General features: G+C 38.5%; 1 protein-coding gene across 1 annotated transcript in view; it reads right to left on the bottom strand.

Moving 5' to 3' along the window:
- Positions 1–22,116, bottom strand: part of IL1RAPL1 (interleukin 1 receptor accessory protein like 1) — a 1,307,342-nt gene that overhangs the window by 21,668 nt on the left and 1,263,558 nt on the right. Inside the window, exon 9 of the mRNA XM_087859585.1 lies at positions 6,744–6,887. Within this exon, the coding sequence (XP_087715711.1) occupies positions 6,744–6,887 (144 nt within the window). The remainder of the gene's footprint in view (positions 1–6,743; positions 6,888–22,116) is intronic.

Raw genomic sequence — 22,116 nt, forward strand, 5'->3', positions numbered from 1 at the left:
AATATGAAACTATCAGGAATGAAAAAGTAGTTTGGAAAAATGATAAATATTTTTCTCTTTGACATATGAGACAATATTAGTCAATGCTCCTTAGGAGGACTGAGAAGCCAAAGGAGTCATGGATTTTTTAGAATGATGAAACTTTTAAGAAAATGTAGATTGGAGGGGTGCCTGGGTGGCTCAGTTGGTTAAGCGTCTGACTCTTTGGTTAAGCGATCATGACTCAGGTCATGATCTCAGGGTCCTGATATTGAGCCCTGCCTCAGGCTCCGCTTGGGATTCTCTCTCTCTCTCCGATCTCTCTGCCCCCCCCCCCACTCATGTGCTCGCATGCATGCAGGCTCTCTCTCTCTCAAATAAATAAATAAACAAATAAATAAATAAAATCTTGAAAAAAAAAGAAAATGTAGATTGGAGATTCCATTCTCAAGATGAAGGTGGTGGCTTTATTGAATCTGGGCTAGGAAAGAGAGTTATTGATAATATAAATGGCTTGAGATTGACAGTTGGGTCTTTGGGAACTTTTAGCCTTTAAACACCTACTGAACAGTTGTCAGATGTTATTGGCAGCTGTCCACTTAAAAAAAATTGTTCTCAAATATTTTTAACTTTAGTATGTAAAACTGACTAGTGACAGAGGCCATCATTCAGCAAATGAATTACCAAATGAGGCTTGAGGAGGGCTCAGTGATGAATAATGTGTTTTATGCTAAAAGGTGATTTTTGGGGGTGCCTGGGTGGCTCAGTTGGTTAAGCATCTGACTCATGGTTTTGGCTCAGATCATGATCTCAGGGTCATGGGATCCAGCCCTTCAACCATCTCCGAGCTCAGTGAGGAGTCTGCTTGGGATTCTCTCCCTCTCCCTCCCCCTTTGCCCCCCCACTTGCTCTCTCTCTCTCTCCAAAATAAATAAATAAATAAATAAAATCTTAAAATCATTTTAAAAGATGACTTTCTATGTTTGCATGTGGCATATTAGCACAGAAATATGTGATCATTAAAAATTAGCATTGATATAATTTGAATAAATAAGAGTTTTTTTAATTAAGCCACATTTCTTTCTCGTGTCTCAGATTTGCCTTCATATGTTTTCTTACATTCCCAAGATAGAAATTTTCAGTAAAAATACTCTGTAGAAATGGATGATATATCATTGAATAAACAAGCATTAGTCATATAATCTTAATATTTTGATTCTGTGATTATCAAATATCGTGGTTTCAATAACTTTCACTTTTCATTTCAATCCTTCATGTCAACATCTGGCAATTGTATTCTAAAATAAAATAAAGCTGCTTGAGTTTTACACTTTGCAATTTTTGCAATATTGTTGTAGTTTACTTGTTTTGTTACTTGGTACTTTTCTGGACTATTTCAATCCATAGGGTCTCAAACACTGAAATGTGATACCAATTAACATATATATGTCATGATATAGTGAACTAAAAAAAGCCCCAGCAGCTGAGGTCAAATCTCAACTGGCATTAATTTTAATTTCACTCATTTGAGACTATGTTCCCGGGTCTATAAAATAGCACCTTCCTAAGGTAGATACCTAGCATGAAATGGGTCCCCACCATTTAGCAAAATGCCTGGCCCAAAGGAGGTCTTCAGTAGATATTAATTTCCTTCCCTTGCATCCTTGAGGGGCCAGTGAGTGGTGTAGATGTTAGAAATCTAAAGCGGGTAAGAGTTAGCAGGTGGCATATAGGTAGCAAAGGGTTGGAGATGAGAAGGCTTGTTTCCTACTCAACAGTTTATGACTTTGGGCAAATCGTATACCAAAAACAACCACAGGTCTCTCCTTCTGGAACCCAAAAACACATTCTAGATTGTTCATGTGTGTGCAAATTATCTAATCAGTTCCAACCAACCAACCAACCAACCGACCAACAAACCAAACAAAAACAAAAGCAAAAAACCCCTACAGGATTTCTAAATGATTTACAGAAGCACAGTTTCACTGATGGACATGAAGACAATGGTTCCTGTAACAATTAATAGTCAGTAACCCTGTGATTGAAGGAGAAAGAAAAATAAATGCTATGACCTAAGATGATGTAGAAACCAATGTCTCAAATGCATGAAATGGAACAGATGTTCACATTTTTCAAGGGTCAAGGGGTGGAGATTATAAAAGATTGCTCTAACTCATTTTGTCCCATACCTGTAATAACTTCTAAAGTGGAACTAGAAGAGCTCTATTTTTCATCTTTAAAATAGTGATTACAGTGTTCTTACAAGCTTGCCCTGCCACAATTATAAGCTTGCGTCTCATACCCCATAGTCAGGGGATAAAACCAAAACCGAAACAGTTTGCACTCTGAGAAAAACAAACATAAAGTAGCTTCACCTTGTCAAGCACTAGATCCTCCCCACAAAATGAAACCTCAAGTTTGTTCACATAAGTTACTTCCTAGTGAAAACTCTGGCACTACCTTACCGACATCCACCAACACGATAATCCTCATGTAGGAGAGCCGGTGTTTCCTATTTTCTCCTATTAGCGGGCTACCTATGACTTCACAACCTTGTTTTTCTTTATATATCTATTACATTTTTTATTTGCAGAGCCAGTTCCAAAATGGAGACAGTCTTTCAAAATTTTGAATAATTCTTTACTTCATGACTTGGTCTTCAAGCCTTCTTTTAATGGAAATTAAAAAGTGACAAAGGAATCTTGAAATCACAGTGCCCTACAAGTAGTAGGCATTCACTAGCGAGCACTCATTACTTAAAAGAAAAAGGACTATTTAAGGTGTGTCTTAAGTGCCATTTTTGTAAAGATGAAGGAGAAAATAACTGGACCTTGGGGTGATAGGGAAATCTTTAGAAGTCAGAGGAAAAATATGAACTGTGTATGAAAGAGAGAAGGAGAGGCAGGAAGAAAGGAAGGAAGGAAGAGAGGAAGGGAGGGAAAGAGAGAGGGAGGGATGCAGGAAGGAAGGAAGGAAGAAAGGGAGGAAGGAAAGAAGGAAGGAAGGAAGGAAGGGCTACCTTTATATAAGCTTTAAACAAAAGTGTAAGGGAAATCCCAGGCAGAGGCATGGAGAAGCGAAGGACTTGGATGTTGTCATGATAAGTGTATTTTCTTTGTACTTATTCCAGCACAGACATTGGTATACCGTGTTCGTGTAAGTTCTGCTCTAGAAACAGCAGGTTGCCTTTATCAGGATGGTCAGCTAGTATTTAATTAGAATAAGGCAACACCCCAGGGGCAGCCTCTATAAGCGCTTCAACTATCTCTGTTTCTGATCAAAAGTAGACGCTTTGTTAATTAGCACAATAAATGTTAGAAATCAAATTTGATTGCTAAAATTAGTGGCTTTTTACTAAATAAAATGGATCTTGGAAATGGACTCTCCATGGTAAAATCAGTGCTATGAAAGATAATCGGATTAGTTAACATAATATAGAGACACATCACACCCCTGTAAACATCTAGTGGGGCCATTGGCCTGCCCCTTTAGGGAAACTTTTCCAGACATGATTCCAAAACGGTCCTGTGTTCAGATGAAGAATATTCTTAGATGTCATTACATAATGCGCCTAATCCTGCCACGGGTATATTGTCACATTTGCCTCAGGGGAAACTTTCTTGTAAGTTTTTGGGAATACACACAGACACTCAGGCACAACACAGAATTGGAACGTCTTCCAGTTTACAGGATGGGTTCTATGTTTGTGTGTTAATAAGGTCATATGCAACACAATTTGTCCAAATTTTCTTTTAGTATGTAATGGAAACAAGGTGGTGAGAGAGTAGTTAAACTTCTCCTGCCCCTAACCATTACAATTACCTCATTTATCTAAAAAGATCTCAGAATTATGCATTACTACATTGTCTTGGGTCAGTTCTCAACAGTTTTGTTTTTCCAAGACCAGCATCGTCATTCTAACTGGAACTCTACATGGTCTGATTCCAAAGAGGTGGCAAGGCTAACAATCATAAGCTGGGTCACCCAGCAATGGCAGTTGTTTTCTGAGCCAAAAAGCCTGGACTTGCTCTGGCAGGCACCATACAGGCGGGCCCCTTTTTGTTTTTGTTTTTGCTAAGAATCACAGTAAATGTGTACTTAAAAAGAGAAGTCTGGCTGAGTGTGGAGGATAAAATGGAAGGGTAGAGAATGAAGACCAAGAAGGTAGTGTAGGAGGCCGGGACAAGGAGCTGCAATTAAGAGTGAGGCAACAGTCTATTTTCAAGAGGTACAATTACGCGATAATAGAACAAGAGAACTGGGACAAAGATATTTAGATTTAGGAGCTATTCACGCGCTAATGCAATTGAAGATAGGGTTGTAAGTGTGGTCCAAAAAAGTGGGTATTGTAGAATGAGAGTGCTAAGACCTGGATCCAGACTAAACAATGAAATGTAAATGTATGTAGAGGGAGACAAGGAGTGAGGTGAACAAACCAAGAGAACAAAGCATCAATACGTTCTATCTTGGAAAAATAGAATCTTTCTGACACAGAACTGATATAGCCAGGGAAGGCCTATCCTGATGATGCAAAAGGAATTGCGTGGATGTGTTCTTGACACCAAATACTCCATCTCCCAGGCTGACACAATGGCTGAAATTCTTGGAATTTGGAGTTATTTGGACCTGGGCTTAAATTCTGTCTTTCTAGTTGTGTGATTCTCTGAGTACGAACCAAGCAGCCAACACAGCACTTGCTGTTAAATAAACAGTCAACAAATAGTCAATGAATCTATTATTATCATATCACCAGAGTAAGACATTGCTTCAAAATATTAACTAAACTTTCCCTATTCTTCTTCATACTCTTTGCCTTTCCTTACATCCAAGAGTATTTTATGTATTTCGCTTTTAGGGGAGCTAATGTGGTGGCCAAGAATCAAGAAGGCATCATTAGACTTTTGAATTCTGAATTATATTTTTTTAAGCCAAGTCAAGAATACGAAAAGCCTGGGGTCTCTTCTTAACAGTTATGTTTTCTTTGGAAGGAGAAAGGGCTGTGGGAGAGCTATGAAGAATGGGAATGTGATTATGTCAGAGAAATTTTCCACCAATGGAAGAGCAGATAATTATTCAACCATAACAGCATGTGTAGAAAGATCTAAGGGGATGTGACTAAGGTTTAGAGGCATGTAAGCTATCCAGAATCTTCTACTATTCGAACATGACAAAGAAAAACTGTACTGGGAATAGTAGTTGGAGGGGAATCATTCATCTCATTCAGAACACAGACTAAACATATTCCAAATAGGATTAATAGATCAAGTGAGATGTTCAGGTAAGCTGCTTTTTCAAACATCTTCTACCGTGCTAACGGTACAAACAACATCAGATCTTAAGATTATACTGATCATATCAAATTTTTAAAAGGCACAAAACGGCAGGGACTGAGGGTTCAATAAAATAGATGCTTTGGATATAGACCTGTTTTCAAATCCCATCTTGGCCACTTATAGTAGTAATGCTCGGGTTATCCTCATCAGTACGTTATCTAAACTCTGGGAGCCTCAGTTGCCTTATCAGTAAAATGGAGATTATAATATTGATGTCAGAAGTTTTTGAGCCTTAGCAAGAATGATTCAAGAATGCCTAGCACTTTGCTTGGTATTCATTCAACAACAGCCCTGACATTAACAATTTTCTCATATCTCTTTGAAGGAGCAGCCAAAAAATCATACTCTGCACATGCAGGCAAGAAAGTTAGAAACAAGTGCAAATCAACACTTAAAAATGTCAAAGGCCCCAGACCTGCGGCACGGACTTCACCGTCATGGGGCAGGCAGAAGGTTACACAGCCTGGGTAAACTACTCTTCACAAGCCTGACAACCCACAACGCTACCTGTGGATTTAGTCCAGAGGATCCTGGAAAGGTGGGAACATGGCCGATCCCTTCATTTTCCTTTGTACCATTTAGTGCAAAAGTGACAGTCGTGGAAAAAAATGTATAAATATGATCCAGAATCGTTACCATCTGCACTGCGTGTGTGAGCGTGCAGACACTTCTTCTACTGAGAACTTACCTTGTGTAAGGATCACTCTTGAAAAAACAACAACAACAACAACTCAAGTCCACTAATGGGTGGTTTATGGACCTCCATTTTAAGGACCCCAAATTCCTCTTAGAGTGCACACATATTCACGACTGACCAGAGCAGGCAATTCCACGAAAACAACATTTACTCGTCCAATTCGAGGAAAGACAGTAGATGTATTATTATGAAAACAATGTGCTTGGGCACTGTATTATCTGTTGGTCCACACTTGGAATAAAAATTCGTCTGTCTAAATAGAGCTACACACAGGCTTGAAAAGACTGCTCTGAATTCTAAAATATTCAGCACAGTTTATTAGAGCTGGTCAGTCCAAGCAAGGGACAGATAGAGACTCACCGCAAACCTCGGGGCTAGGGAACGCAATTAAAAGAGGCCCTCCTCACAGAAAAGTTAAGCTGGCCTTTCAGTACTGATTACACGGAGAGAGAAAACCAACACTCTGACAGCGCTGCAATCAGCGTTTGTACTTGGTGTAGGACTCTAAAAAGGGTAGGTGTTGCTTTACAATTGTCAGAGGAAATTACCTATTGGCTCCAAAGCATCACACGTACAGTTCCGTGTAAAAGATGAATTTACAAACTGAACATGGAAAGATGGTAAGAGCAGCTGCCAGTGGTGATGTAGGTAACTTTCCTTGCCCCTCAATAAAACAAGGCAGGAAACAAGGAAGAATATCCAGAGAGGACATTAAAAAGGGGAGCTCATCTTACCTCCATCCAGCTCCTCCGCCCCAAAATGATTCCTGTAGAAGAGCATGATTTCTATCTTGTAGCACTTGTAGATGGTCACCAAGCAGACAAGCAGCAGCAGGATTGCACCAAGCCCTCCAGCAAGTTCCACTGTATACATTAGCTCTACGGGAAAAAATCACGAAAGGGAATTAGACCATAGTCACATCCCAGATCACAAATTCAACTTGATTTCACAGTTTTCTGGGTGAGACCAGAGGTAGGTAATGGATTAACACAACCCCTTCCCTTTCTGCATGAGAATCTGACCTTTCTAGCTCTGTTTCCTTGGTAACCAGATAAGGTGGTTTGTGGTAACTGTGTTGCTAAGAGACATTGCTTATGGTAAAAATGGTAGATTGTGTTTGGACCGAGAGAATTATAAAATACCTGTTTGGAAACTATGATTCCGAGCTTGCCTGAGTACGGTAACTCCTATAAACGTATCCCTTCTGGGAACCCTGCAAACTAGGCTTGAGGATATGAAGCGTTTAAGGCAGGACAGCTTCTGAACTCACCAATGTGAATCTTGATCCTTCCTACCTGAGCTGTCACCTAGGGGATGGCGCTCGGGACAGTAAGGGTTCCAACAACACAGTTCCTGAAGGGCAGTGTGGACTGTTTCATAGAGTCTTGGGTGCCCCCCCCCCAGGAATGCAGCCTGCTGCCTCCTGCCAGGAGCAACGACTCCCATTCTCTACCTCTCTGATCAGTGACACCAGGGTGGCCAATCACAGTACTGGAGGCTGAATACTTGGGCTTAAAAAGTAGGCCCCCTAGTGGATGTCACACTAGACTAGGTTGATAGTATTTTCCTTTTGCTAAGCTACTTAGACATTTTTCATTTGTTTCCTCCCTTTATTAGGCAGGTTGCTACATTCTATCCAAAAGAGGGATTTTTCTGTCCACTCACTACATACATGCTCTCTTTTTTCTACTGAATATCCATATTACATTAAAAATTATCGGGCATTTCTGGGGATAAAACATTCACTTCTTTTTTCCTCCTTTAGAGCTCACAGACATTGTGACAAAATCAAGGCTACTGATTTTTAAACATTAAGCCAGAATGCAGAGATTAAAAAAAATTTTTTTTAGAGAGAGCAAGAGCACAAGTAAGGGGGTGGAGGGAGCGGGAGAGTGAGAATCTCAAGCTGACCCCGCGCTCAGTGTTGCGGGGCTCGACAGGCAGCTCTAGCTCATGACCCTGAGATCACGACCTGAGCCAAAGCCCCTCGCCCAACCGACTGTGCCATCCAGGTGCCCCAGAACGCAGATTTTGAGGTTCACTTTAAGTGCCTGTGCTTGCCTGCTGTCTTCTTGATCAACGTGGGCCAAATGTTACTGATGGGTAGCCATTGTTCACTACAGTTGACACTACCTTGAAAAGTGTTAGTTTCCTTAATTACCATTAAATATAAAAATTCCTGAAATTATGGCTCTAAAATAGTGGTATTTTTATGGTTTTCATTTACAATCCATCAATGGGTTATCTAATTTCATAGCATGGTTAATGTAGGCTTATACTGAAAACTTTAAAATAATCTATGGTTTTGCAGTAACAACTACTCTTGTGTTACAAGATCACTCCTGAGATCTCAAAAATGGGGTGAAATCATCACAGGTATGATGCAGTATCAGTGATAAGTAATTTGAAAAGCATGGACATCATTTCCTCACAAGAACACTTTGTGTTTGTGCATGTGTGTGTGTGTGTTTGCGTGTGATGTCACTTTTCCCGTGATAATTACAGAACAAAACTCAGCCGTATTTTCCATTGTCTAGTCGTTCATTTTTAATTCAACAGTTTTATCAAAAAACATATATAACTACTATTTAATCAAGTGTATTTTTATGCTCTTATTAAAATTAAATGGGAAATAGGAGAAAATCTTATTAAAAGTGCTTGGATTTTATGAATTTAAGAAAGAAAAATAAAATGAGTTATTAAATCTTTTAGAGTCTGAGTGAATTAATATGGAAAGTGAAATATTGAAAAGCACCTCCTGGAAATTTTTACGTTTTGTATTTATAAATATCAGACAGCATTAACTGTTGAATCTTGTGAGGGCCTACACAAGATAGTACTACAAAAGTTCCAGGAGTGAAAAACAAAAAGCTCCTCTAGATAATGTTTTCCCATTCCTATGTGAACAGAAAGGATAAGTGCGCAGATCATTCTGCAAAGTACGCTGGGCCTGGTTCTCTCGCTATAGGAGTTAACACTACCGCACAGAGAAAACTAACTTATGCTCACAGGCTAATTCATACACCAAAATCATCTGATTTAAATTATACTGGATATGATGGGAGAGGTAAACATTTGGACTACGGTTTCTTTTCAGATTCATTGTGTTTTCTAATTTAATGCATTGAACACTTGTAATTTATCACCCTAAAATTCCTTACATGAGGTAAGAATTGGGAAAAAAAAAGGACAACGCTTAATTTGTGCTCTCAAACTCTGCTAGTGGAAGAGCCCAATGGTACGACTCTATTAGACAATTTGGGGTAGTTTCTGATGAAGTTAACTGTGAATCTACCCTATGACTAGCAACTGCATCCCTAAGTATTTATACAAGGAAATAGAAGCAGATGTCCACAAGAAGACTTGTTTTGGAATGTTCAGAGTAGTCTTATTCATAGGAGCCACAACTGAAAATGACCCGAATGTTCATTAGCACGAGATATGACAGAATATACTCAGCAGGAAAAAGAATAAACTACTGATACAAGCAACATGCATGAATCTCACAAAATTACATCAGGTGAAGGAAGCCAAAAACAAAGTAATATCTTCTGTAGAATTCTGTCTACATGAAGTGTAAGAACAGGCCAAAATAAACCACAGTGATAGAAATCACAAGATGGATGTTTTGTGGATGAGTGATGGGAAAATTTATTGGAAAGGGGCAAGAGGAAACTTGCTGGGGTAAAAGACATATTCTATATTGTTTTTCAGGTATGGATATACAAGTATATATATTGTCAAAGCTCAACAAACTGAACACTTAGACCATCTATGCATTTTACCTTATGTTAATCACACTTCAAGTCTTTAAAACTTGGATTTAAAAAAAATAGCCACTACAAATTCTAACTCGAGGCTTGTGTGGGGAGAAGCTGTAAAGAAAGCTGGAGTCAGGACAGCTGGTCTACTGTAGATAACTGCACAGGCTGGGAATGGTTCTATGTTGGCTCCAAGCACAGCCCTGGATTCTGCAGACGTGGCCCCAGGCCTGGACAAGCAGCATCCTTCCCAAGCCCGTATCTAGTGGAAGAGCTTTTGAAACAATCCAAAAGTGTGCCCGAGACATAATCCTATTAATGTAATAAGCAGAATTCTCATTTTCTTCAAATGGCATTTATAAGTCTGTTCTCTACAGACTTAAAAAAAACTTTTATTTATTTTTTAATAATATTTTTACTATATTATGTTAGTCACCATACTAAAAAAACAACTTTTAAGCACTTAATATGCAAAAGTTAGAGAAATATGATATGAAAGTAAGTCCTTATGTTTAGAGAAGTCATTGCCCAAATGTGATTTATCCCTATTGATAGAAGTCATGAGCCACTCAAATAATTATATACACTACCTCAAACACATTATACAGTAGGCCAATCAATGGTACTGTCTGAAATGTAATGAGAAAAAGACACCAGGGTTGATGTGGCTTAGCAATTAGAGAAATGGTCTAGTGTCACATGAATATATCCTTCAAGGTACAAACATATGGAAAGTTTTATATACCTAGAGTATGGGCAATAATCAAGAATAAGTCTTCTTGAGCCACAGGATAGTCATTTACTAATAAGACAGAGACGAAGACCGGGTCCAAAGAAACGGCATTTTCAAGGGGCTAATTTATCCTGAGATCCAGAGAGGATCTCAAACTTCCCCCAGATACTTCTGTAGAATTACATGCAGAAGCCTGGTATTCTTACAATGTTCTTGGAAGTCAGAGAAGAAACGTATCCTTCCCCACAGCCCACGCACCAGTGCCTCCTCCTCAGTTACTACATTATTTCTATGCAAGAGTAATTTACATGCCTTCACATTATAAATGTGCGAGGTTAAAACATTTCCCATTTAAGTTTTTCACATTGGTTTACAGACCATGTGTAAACTCTCCCAAAGAAAATGGCGTATTAGATTTAGTTTCCACATTCTTTTGCTCTAAGCTGGACGCATTCATTAATATGAGTGCTACCCATTATTGCTTATACATTGGGTCAGGACAAAATTACTAGGGGTTAAATTCTGTTACACTTTAAAGAAATGATTCAGGGCCCGCTGCTGTATTTTATCTTTACATTACAATGTGAAAGGTGTTGCCCCAGCAAATGTCATTTTCCCTTTGAAATGGGATCTGCTTTTCAGCTCAAGTTCAAGTTGCCTGGAGTGGCAGCATTTAAAAAATAAAAAGATTCCATTTCAGCACAATTCAACATCAGAAGACGGAAAGAGAAAGTGCAGACCTTTTAAAAATCTGGTTAGCCTTTGTGTTATTCGGTTAAAATGATAGACTCTACCCCCTTTAAGGGACTGAGACTGAATATTGAAAATTGTAAAGCAAAATCTCTCAGCAAAACCTAAGGGAAACTGGCATTTGGTTAAACACAACAAATGAACGAGTGCCAAATAGTTACATTTAAGGGCACCAGCAGTCATTTAGTTACTGGCAATTAACAATAGTCTTTGGAAAGCTCCAGTTTGGGCTAAGGGAAAACACATTGATTATTGCTGTGGTGGTAGACTGCTTTCGGAATAAATTGCTTCAATTTAAAACTAGATTTGCTACAAGCATTTTGAGCAATGACTACAATTTTTTCTTATCAAGACAGTTGGACCAAGCAACCCTTTAAAAGAAACAGCTAATTAAAATAAAGCACGTGCCATCTCTTAGTATATTGCATTACATTGCAAATAATAAATGCGTTCGGTTTACACTAATCTTGCTGCATTACCTACTGTAGTTTGCGGTCCTATTTTTTTTACTGGCCTGTACCTGGTCTTGTTGTTGGCAAACTTCTTCTGAAGAGGTAAAGATGTTAACAAAGTAAATTGAAGTTTATGTGTATTTTTGAACTCTTCACTTGGAGTTTTCATTTTGTTTCTCGATATGTATTTCTATACACAATCTTGTTTCAACTAGAACTGAAGATTTCAAGTGGCTTTTTCTTACATGGTTCAGCCGAAAATTGCCTCATTCATTATATAAAGTCCTTTGAAATGCTCTGCCCTGATTTATATGCAGTAAAGTGCAACTTTGTGGGGAAAATGCATGATAGACAATCTAATGATCCCAGTTTATTCATTAGCCTCACCAAGTACATTTCCTCTTCTCTCATTGTGTTATAAAGAGCTAAACTTTATAAGGATTTATCCATCCACATAAATTCATATGCATATTTATTTCTCTGGAGCAGTATAACTTATTTGTTCCTGGCAGGAGGATAATTATGCTCAGCCTACAAAGATATTCAACTCAATTCTACAATACATCAATGCAATTTAGAAGCAGTTACAATTTTTTTTTTTTTTGGTAACACATTAAGAAGCTGAATTGCTATTCACATAATAGCAAGAAAACGTTTTGGGAAGGTATAAGCTAGTACGTAAAGACAGCAGTTTTGCTTTTGTAAAAGTGCTTTTTGGAACAAGGCAGGATACACAAAATAATAATATAATAATAGTAACAATAATAATAAAAAGGAAAATGAAAATGGTCTCTGAATGTAGCAGCTTGATTTGTGCAACCAAACATCTGGGCAAAAGATTACCTTTGAAGTGGTATATTTTGTCATTTTGGAAAGAGGCTTTCAGCAAAAGTATGGAATTAACTTTTACTTACTGCCAATCAAGAATGCAAATATGATCATTGGCTATGACCCATCATTGGGGCATAGTTAGCCTCGGCTCCCAGAAGCCGTAGGAACTGAAGAGTTACATGTTAACAAACTATTAAAAATTTTAAAATAAAATGAAAGACTAGAGGGAAAAAATGCATCATTCTTTCTACAGTTAGCTAGAGCCTACCCTTAAAACGTGCCTTACCTAAGAAGGATACTAACTTTGCTTTTTCCTATGAAGTGAAAGGAATCATAAGTGGTATGTATTAAAAGACAAGGTAAGAGGAACAATGGCAGTAATCGAAAAAACATGATTCCATGAATCCATATTAATGAACAAATACATTAAAAGGAAAGCTCTCCCTTAGCCAGAACAGAAAGATGCCACTTGGTAAAAATAGAAGAAATGATAGAATTAGAAATCACCACGTTTCAGCCATCTTAATAATAATTGATTCAGGCAAGAATTATCAACAGATGCTAAAATTATTGGATGAAAGATCGATGAGGCAGGATATTCACACTGTTTTAAAGTACCTCCCCACTGATTATTTATTAACGATTGAGGGAAAAATGGACACCATTTCAAGGAAGTAACCGAAAATAACATCACCAGTAATGGGAGAAATCGACATCATGCGCCTCCTGATGTGATGCATTAACAAGGCAGTACTCCAGCCAGAAGCAGGTAAATATCAAAAAAATGAGGACATATATCAGGCAAACTCAAACTAAGAGACATCGTATAAAAAATAAAATCTGGTTTCTACTCCTGAGAAATGTCCAAGCCATTGCAGGGATCAAGGGCAGTTCCTCTGGCGTGAAGATAATTTTGAGTTAAAAGCAATCCACACCCAGCAGATGCAGGAAAAGCTCTTTGTCTCTCCAGGCAACTGCCTAAATTTACATTGGAAAGGAGAGCCTGTCCAGGAAGAGAGCTATTAACAGACATTAACATCTTCACCTAAGAAATTGATTTGCTTAATAGGGCAACCTTTGTTTTCTAAACCCCTTTGTTTTCCAATCTTTGTTTCCCAAGTTCCTCCCCTTAGCAGCTCAGGAGGGTCAGATAAGCCTCCTGTTGCCTGACTGTGGATTCCTCCTACTGAATTTGATATTCTCCCATTAATCTGTCTCACGCTTAGTTACAAGGACCTTGATGGGCAGAGAAAATTTCTTCCCAACGCCGTGAAACACCAAGAAAGGCTGAGGAACCAACCCAGGTTAAAGGACACTAAGAAGACATGACAACTAAAAGCAATGTGTCATCCTGGATGGGAAATACAGTCGAAGGGGTATTATTGAGACAATATTTAAAAAGCGAATATAGATGGTATATTAGATAATAGTATTCTACCATTTTCAATTTTCCTGAATTTGATAAATATACTCTGGTTACGTAAGAAAACATCCCTGTTTTCAGAAGATTCGCATCAAACAGTTTAGCCATGATATCTGCAATTTACTGTCACACATCAATAATATGCTATGTGCTTGATACCTGGTGTGGCTCTTTCTATTTAGCCACCCACATTAAGAGACGTAAGGCAAGTGTGGCAAAACGGTAATAACTGGTGAATCTAGCTGAAGAGGATATATGGAAATTTATTATACTACTCTTGCATTTTTTCTGTAATGTCACCAGATTTTTTTTCAAGATAAAAAGTTAAAAAATAAAGACAAGTCAAATGGTAAGATCATATTGATGAGGGAACAGAAGGCAAGCTGAGGACAAAGCAGAAACTGACACCCCACAACCCCCGCCCCCATGGGATGTCTGTGACATCCCTCAGGCACTCCTGGCTGCCCTAAAGGGAAAAGAAATAGTTAACCTATAGAGAACACAATCCTGCAAGACTTGAGTCTCCCTCAGTTTACAAGTGTTTTAGCAGTTTACAAGAACAAAACATTTCTATCAATAACCTAGCTTCCAGAAGGGAATGTAAATACAAGTAAATGTCCTTATAACCTCCAGGCCATAGACAGATACTTCCAGGGATCCAGGAAGTTCCCAACTATCTTCGTGTTCACGCCTTACTAGAGGGGTAAACAACCTTAACCTGACAATGGCAAGGCCTCCAGTATCCTGTGAGTCTTCTTTAACATACGAAAGTACTCTCTTGAAACCTCACTTTTTCCTTATCTCCCCCAACCCCATGGTATATAATCCGCCACCCCTCACAACCCGGTGCTGCAGCTCTTTCTGCCCACAGGTCCCGTCCCCGTGCTTTAATAAGCCACCATTTTGCACCGAAGGCGTCTCAAGAATTCTTTCCTGGTCGTCGGCTCCGGACTCCACCCCACTGAACCTCACCGATATCCCACAACCTCATCAGTATTATTGCAAGTGCTGTTGTAATTAGAGTGTGTTTTGTGTTTAGTTTTGACTTAAAATTTTATCATTTGCAATCACTCTGATGTAATCTGTCTAAAACCTTCAGTGTAATCTTCCAAAAACATGCTGTCCTTCCCTTGGGATTTTCTTCAGTAATTGTTAGCCGATCTACAATGCTTATGGAAGAAAGTCCAAAACCCTTATGTCGGCATTCGCGGTCCTTCACTCCTTTAATTGAAGCAGCTAATTAACCTCCAGCCAGAATCATCCCTCCAATGTGAATTGAACTTGACATGTGTTTTCCCAATGCTAGACCAACGTAGAACTTCCCTTTTCATTTATCAAAACCCTACCAATACTGTGAGGCAAGGCTAAGACCCCCGCTTTCAATGAAGCTTTTCCAAAAGTGATTCATCTCCTCGGAAAGTGTATTTTCTATAGCTTTTTTGGTGACTTACTATATTGCATTATGTCATTTACTTTTGTTTATGGTTTTACATTATAGACAATTGTTTTACCTTAGGACCTTTGCTGTGTCTGTTCCCTCTGACTGGAATATTCCTCCCCCAGATTTCTGTATGCCTCCTTCTTTGCTTCTTTGTCTTTGCTCATATAATACCTTCTAAGTTTGGTCCACCGGGCGCTCATTACAAATCACAAACCTGTGGCTGCACTTTGCATCCATTTTTCTTTCTTTCTTTCTTTTTTTTTGTTACTCCATTACTCATGATATAACATAGTATTTAATGCTTATTAATAAATTTATTATTGTTTATTATCTGTCTCTCACTGGAATTTAAATTCCATCAAGATTAAGTGTTGTTTTTTTTTTTTGGTCTACTTTGTCCATATTTTTTTAATTGATCTATCTCAGATGTCTTGGAAACTATCAGACACATAGTAGGTGCTCAGTGAAGAGCTGTCGAATAAATCAATGACCGGATGATCAAGAACAAACTCAATTTTCTAATAAAAAGTTACTGTTTTACGCATTCCCACTCTCAAATTCCAAGAATATCTCTGTAAGCCATCTTCCCCGCCAGCCAACGTGTCATAAGGTTCAAGCAACTAATGAAGTGTAACTATTGATATGCAGTCTGTTAATTTGGTAACAAAACATCATTCTATAGAAAAATGGCCAACTTAACCATACAAATAGAGAAATGTTCTCTCATTCATAAATTCAATGACCATATAGCCCAGTATAGACTTACAGATCTAGGAAACTTTGTACCAATCATATATTGTTTACAACTTTGATAATGCTATTCAGTTTTTTCTTTTCATTTGATGAAGGAGCAGAAAGCTAGCTGAAGACAAAGCATAAGCTGACACTCTGCAACCTCCCCCCGACCCGCCCAACTCCTGTGTGGGACGTGTGTCATATTCTTCCAGGAAGCTCCCAACTATCTTAACGTTATTGCTTTACTAGAGGGAAAAACAACTTTAACTTGACAATGGCAAGGCCTCTGGTATCTTGTAGGTCCTCTTTGGCATATGAAAGTTCTTCTGAAAACCTCTCTTTTTTCTTACCTCTCCCAATCCCATAATATATAATCAATTGCTCCTCACGGCCCTAGTGCAGCAGCTCTTTCTGCCCACGGGTCCTGCCCCCGTGCTTTAATAAAACCACCTTTTGCAACAAAGACATCTCAAGAATTCTTTCTTGGCCTTTGGCTCCATACCCCACCCCACCAAACCTCACCTATATTCCAAAAGCCACATCACATCCATCCATTCGTTCATTCGTTCATTCATTCATTCACTCTTTGTTTAGTAAGTGCCTTAAATGTACCGGCTGTAGTACTTTGAGTTCTAGCGATAAAATGATGATTAAAATAAGCTTCTTGCCTTAAAGGAGTTCATGTCTAGTTGCAGAGTCTGGCACATAAGTAGATTATTTAGTAACAGTAATGAAAGCTAATGTCTATTGTGCACTTAAGTTTCACTCTTAAGTGAAAGAAATGCTTTACTCTAAGTATCATGACCACAGATCAGGTGAGCAACTCACTCAGGGTGCTTGTGTTTCTATTGGGAGGTTTTAGGGTTAGGGATGGGACACTGTGGCCCGGCCCAGGACGGTGCCTGCAAAGATTTTTGGCAAGCAGTTTGGTGTGGAAGTATAAAGCAAATGTATGGTGTGATGGCTGGTGGTTGTCAACTAACTGTTCTGATTTCTCAGCTAGAACATGTTGTTTATCTTTTTTTTCTTTGCAAAGCAACTAGCTTGTACTTTGTCAATAAATATTCGTTTGAAGGGTTCGTGGTATCAATTAAACCAGGTTTCCCAAAATTAGGTCAGAAAAATAGGACAGCGATCCCCCCTCGTGCAAAACTGACATATTGTCGAAAAGCACGATGTGGCATCACTAACACAGACAGAGCTTTATTGCTGCAAACGTCTCCCCGTTGGACTATAAAAGCAGTGTTTGAAATCGGTCTATCTAAAGACCACAATGTGGGATGTACACAGAACAGTTACATATTTGTACACACGTACAAACATACACAGTATTCAGATGGGGACTCCTTCATCTTAGGGCTCATAAGATTGATAATGATGAGGAGAAACCAGACAAAGAAGGAAGAGACTGCTATAATAAAGAGCAAAACGGGCCTCAGGTGACCAGCTTAGAAGACGGGGCTGCTGTTTATCAAGGTGTCAAATTTCATAGATGCCTAAAAGAAAATCTCTTAGAAGAAAAAGTATTTGCTTTCCCTCTACTAGGAATTTCCTTCTCAACATGTCATACAAATAGACAGGCACAGATGGAATGTTACAAAACGTCTCTTGAGAGAAAATTGTCAGAGTGAAGGTGGCATTGCCATTTTACTCCTTTTTGTTAAGGGCTGCAGTGTTTATCCTGAAAGCAATCCTCCACCGGAGGATATACCGTCACGGTTAGAACAGTTTGGTCTTCCGCTGGGAATTCTCTGGATTGGCCGAAGAACCAGAACATCTGGACGACTTAGATAACCAAGAGAAGGAGCCATGTTTTCTACAGAAACACTGAACCCTTCTAAAGACATTATGATTTGTGGTATATTCAACTGTTGGAGATAGATTTATAAAATATTATACATATGTAAGAACTGATTGCATTGCAATACACAAAATGGGATGCTTTGATCAACTTCTGAATTTTATGTTATTTATTACAATTTTCTTCCTTTAGGGTTTTAATATATTTCCTAATTATTGAAAGCCTTAGAATAAGACGTGTTCGGCAAAGGCTGTTTCTCTCATGAGACAAGTTTCACTCAAAATCTTGGTGATTCCAGAGAGCTAGAGACTATTAAGGCAAAAACAATAATCAAACCATACGCTGGTTTATTTCCCTCAACGGAAGTAATAGAAAATTCCTTTTCTTATCTCTCTTGAATCTTTTTGATAGCGCTCTGTTTCCTGAAAACATAAGAATGCTAAGACAAATAGTGGTAAGTTTGCCTTCCTTTCTCATTTTGTAAAGAGAGAGTGTCAAGAATTGATTAACACTTGTTCACATTTTTTTCTTCTCCCATTAATATTCTCCAAAGAAATAGGCATGGTTTGGGAACTACTAGTAACAGAATCTAGCATTCCTAGATTCCTCTGAAGGGAACAGTAAATAGCTGTTTAATCCGTGACAAAGTTGAGAATAAAGTGGGTGCTTGTACACTTTAGTGACTGTGTCGTTGGGATATAGGAAGGGCCTGTCCTCAGGAATACATTCTCTTTTACCAAAATGACAATAATGTGGACCTGCTTCAAAAAGACCAAGGCATTATCTTACCGTCTTGCTCTACATATTGATTTTTGAGGTATGTGAAAACTAGCAATGGTTTAAGAAAATAATGTAGACATAAAGGTGTCCCCCCAAACATAAAGTTTTCTTACATAGACAGACATAAAATGGGAGCGAGAGGGTACATGGAAGCAAATAGGTTTTATTTTATTTTATTTTTTTTGTAAGATTTTTTTTTATTTGTTTATTTGACAGAGAGAGACAGCCAGCGAGAGAGAAAACACAAGCAGGGGGAGTGGGAGAGGAAGAAGCAGGCTTCTAGCGGAGAAGCCTGATGTGGGGCTCGATCCCAGAACTCTGGGATCATGCCCTGAGCCGAAGGCAGATGCTTAACGACTGCACCACCCAGGCGCCCCGCAAATAGGTTTTAATATACTTTTAAAATGTGTAAATAACTTGATTTGATAGCAAAAAGATGAATGACAGGTTTCCTGGAAGCATTTTAAAATTTTTCAGTGGCTGTACCAAAATAGATTTATTTTTTCTCTTTTTATTTTCTGACTCTGAAACACGCTCAATGTGAAGACTTTGGAAATCACATAAGAATAATGAGAAAACATGAAAGGTCACATGGGATCACACCACCCTGAGATAACCACTACTACTACTTCAGTTAAAAAAATGTTTATGCGTCTCTTTCTGGTGTATTAGGTTTTTATGTAACTGAAACCTTTAAATGCTAATATTCCAAAGTAGCTTCTATTTTGCCTTTTACTCTAGACAGTTTAGAATGGAGTTGTCCAAGGTGGTTCATGATCTGTGTTCTAGTAAGAGTCTTCATGGTAAACTCTGTAGCCTAATTTTTATTCACATGCCTGTTTATTCAATATCATTTATAGATGCCTGGTTCAGCAAGGCAAGTCTGACAGGAATTATTTAACAACACTATAGATCTTTTCTTTATATAAATAATATTTTGGGCAGCAGTTTACAAATATTCAGTCAAAAGTAGGTTAAAACACAGTCCCATATTAGAGAAGATACGGATTTGAGATTTCATTTATTCTAATTGCACTCTTCTAAAGAATAGAAAACTAAAACTGGTATGTGAGTAGTTAACAGTTGAAAATACATTTGAATACTACCAATTTTTGTGTGACTACTGAGTTGCCACCGACAGCAGTCTACACAAGAAGATGGCTAATATAGAATTTTATGGTGACACCTTGAATGTAGTCCATTAAGCTACTTTCTTTTAAAAAAAATTTTTTTTAAAGATTTTATTTATTCATTTGACAGAGAGAGAGAGAGAGAGAACACAAGTAGGCAGACCACGGGCAGAGGGAGAGGGAGAAGAAAACTCTCGCAGAGCAGGGAGCCCGATGTGGGACTTGATCCCAGGACCTGGGATCATGACCCGAGCTGAAGGCAGATGCTTAACGGACTGAGCCACTCAGGCGCCCCCATTAAGCTACTTTCAATACTGACATATTCAAACAATGTACACATGATTGGTTCATCTGGGAAGAATTAGAAATGAACTTCTAATCAGTAGAAGAGGAAAAGAACATACCATCCCAAAATATGCCACTTGCGCATGTGGATTATTTTGAGTTGAAGGCCATCAAGACCCAGCAGACTCAGGAAAAACTTCTACCCCTCCCTTAACTGTCTAAAAGAATTAAAATAGGGGGCCTAGCCCAGAAAGAAAGCTATTACCAGAGATAACTTTTTTCTTCACTTTTTAAAAAAGATTTTTCATTTATTTATTTTTGAGGGAGAGAGAGAAAGAGTTGACGTGGGGCTCGATCCCAGGACCTGAGATCATGACCTGAACAAAAGGCAGATGCTTAACTGACTGAGCCACCCAGGTGCCCTAAGAAGTAACTTTTCAACTGAAAGACTTAATAGGCATGGCATGGAAAACATCTGACTTCCAAGTATCTGCTCTTCTCTCCCTGTGACTTGCCTGCCTCCCCTTTGAAGCCCCAGGCCCCTATGTCATTCCTCAGCTCAGGATGGCTTACAAGCCTCAACTGCCTGACTGCCTTTGGGTCTCATGTTTTTATGGGGCTCTTGTACACACAAGATTATTTTTCTCTTTCTAGTCCATTTTACATCAATTTAATTATTAGACCAGCCAAAAAATCTAGAAAGGAAGAGGGGAAAACTTTTCTGATATCCAAGCAGTTGTGAGTCATTACCCTGAAACTGTGGGATGATATGAGTTTTTAAGTCAAACTCACCTCACATGACATACTAGAATTAGCATTCAAAACTGATTTAAGTGAGACAATTGATGTGTCATTCTTTTAGGCTTTGGTAATAGCCTCTTCTATTTTAGTTTCCATGAATTTGGCAGCCATTACTGGTCAGTACTGGTCCGGACTGAAGTTGCATATCTTAAGGAATTGTAATTTCTACTTTGCAGTTACAGGAACTTCTCATCTAAAGATAGGACTCAACTTCAACACTTAAAACCATGACAACATCCCTAGGAAGAGCAACCACTTCACTTCACTCTCAAGATTTGCAAAATGAGGTATACAATGACTCAAAACTCAGAGAATCTATAAAATCTGACAAATGGGCTAATATATACCATCAGCCCTACCCAGGGTTTCATATGTTCTTACAGGATCCCTGCACAGGGGCTTAAGGGCAAGTAGTTTACAAACCATAAAAATGAAAAATAATGACATAAAGAGACCTGCTTTAGGTCGCATACAAGTGAAGAGTCAAAACCAAAACATTCTCAAGAAACAGTGTTTTTCATCACAGTTTACAATTTCTTTTCAGTAAATCCTCATTTATATATAATTTCAATTCATGGTAATGAATCTTGGGTGGTTTTAAAAATGATCTTTTTGTGCTTTCTTAAATATACCACTGGATTTTTTTTGTGTGAAGTAAAAATAAAATATATTTTAATAGAGTAGGGGCCAAGGGCAGGCTGCCCCAAGATGTGCCACCTTGGCACGAACATTATTTTGAGTTAAAAGCAATCCAAGCCCAGCAGATTCAGGAAAAGCTCTTTACCTCCTCCCAGCTGCCTGCTGGTACCAGAGATTTCTCTTTAAGAAACTTATCTGTATAAAAGGGCAACCTTTGTTTTCTAAACATCTCCTTTTACCTTCCTGATAATGGCCTTCCTCCCCTTTGTATCCTCAGACCCCTATCCTTCTCTTTAGCACATATAAATGTCATGTTGCCTCACTGTCTTTGGAATTTCCAAGTCTGTGTGGATTCCCCATACATAGGCTATTAAATATTAAATTTGATTTTCTTCTATTAATCTGTCTTATGTCACTTTGAGTCTTAGTCCAGCTAGAAGGATCTTGAAGGGTAGAGGAAATTCTTCCTCCCTAACAATAGCATTTAAATGTCCATTTTTAATTTAGAGAAAAAACCCTCCAGATACATTAATCTTCATAGAATA

This window comes from Ursus americanus, chromosome X, assembly GCF_024610735.1.
Source record: "Ursus americanus isolate L20-20 chromosome X, mUrsAme1.1.p, whole genome shotgun sequence".
NCBI lineage: Eukaryota > Metazoa > Chordata > Mammalia > Carnivora > Ursidae > Ursus > Ursus americanus.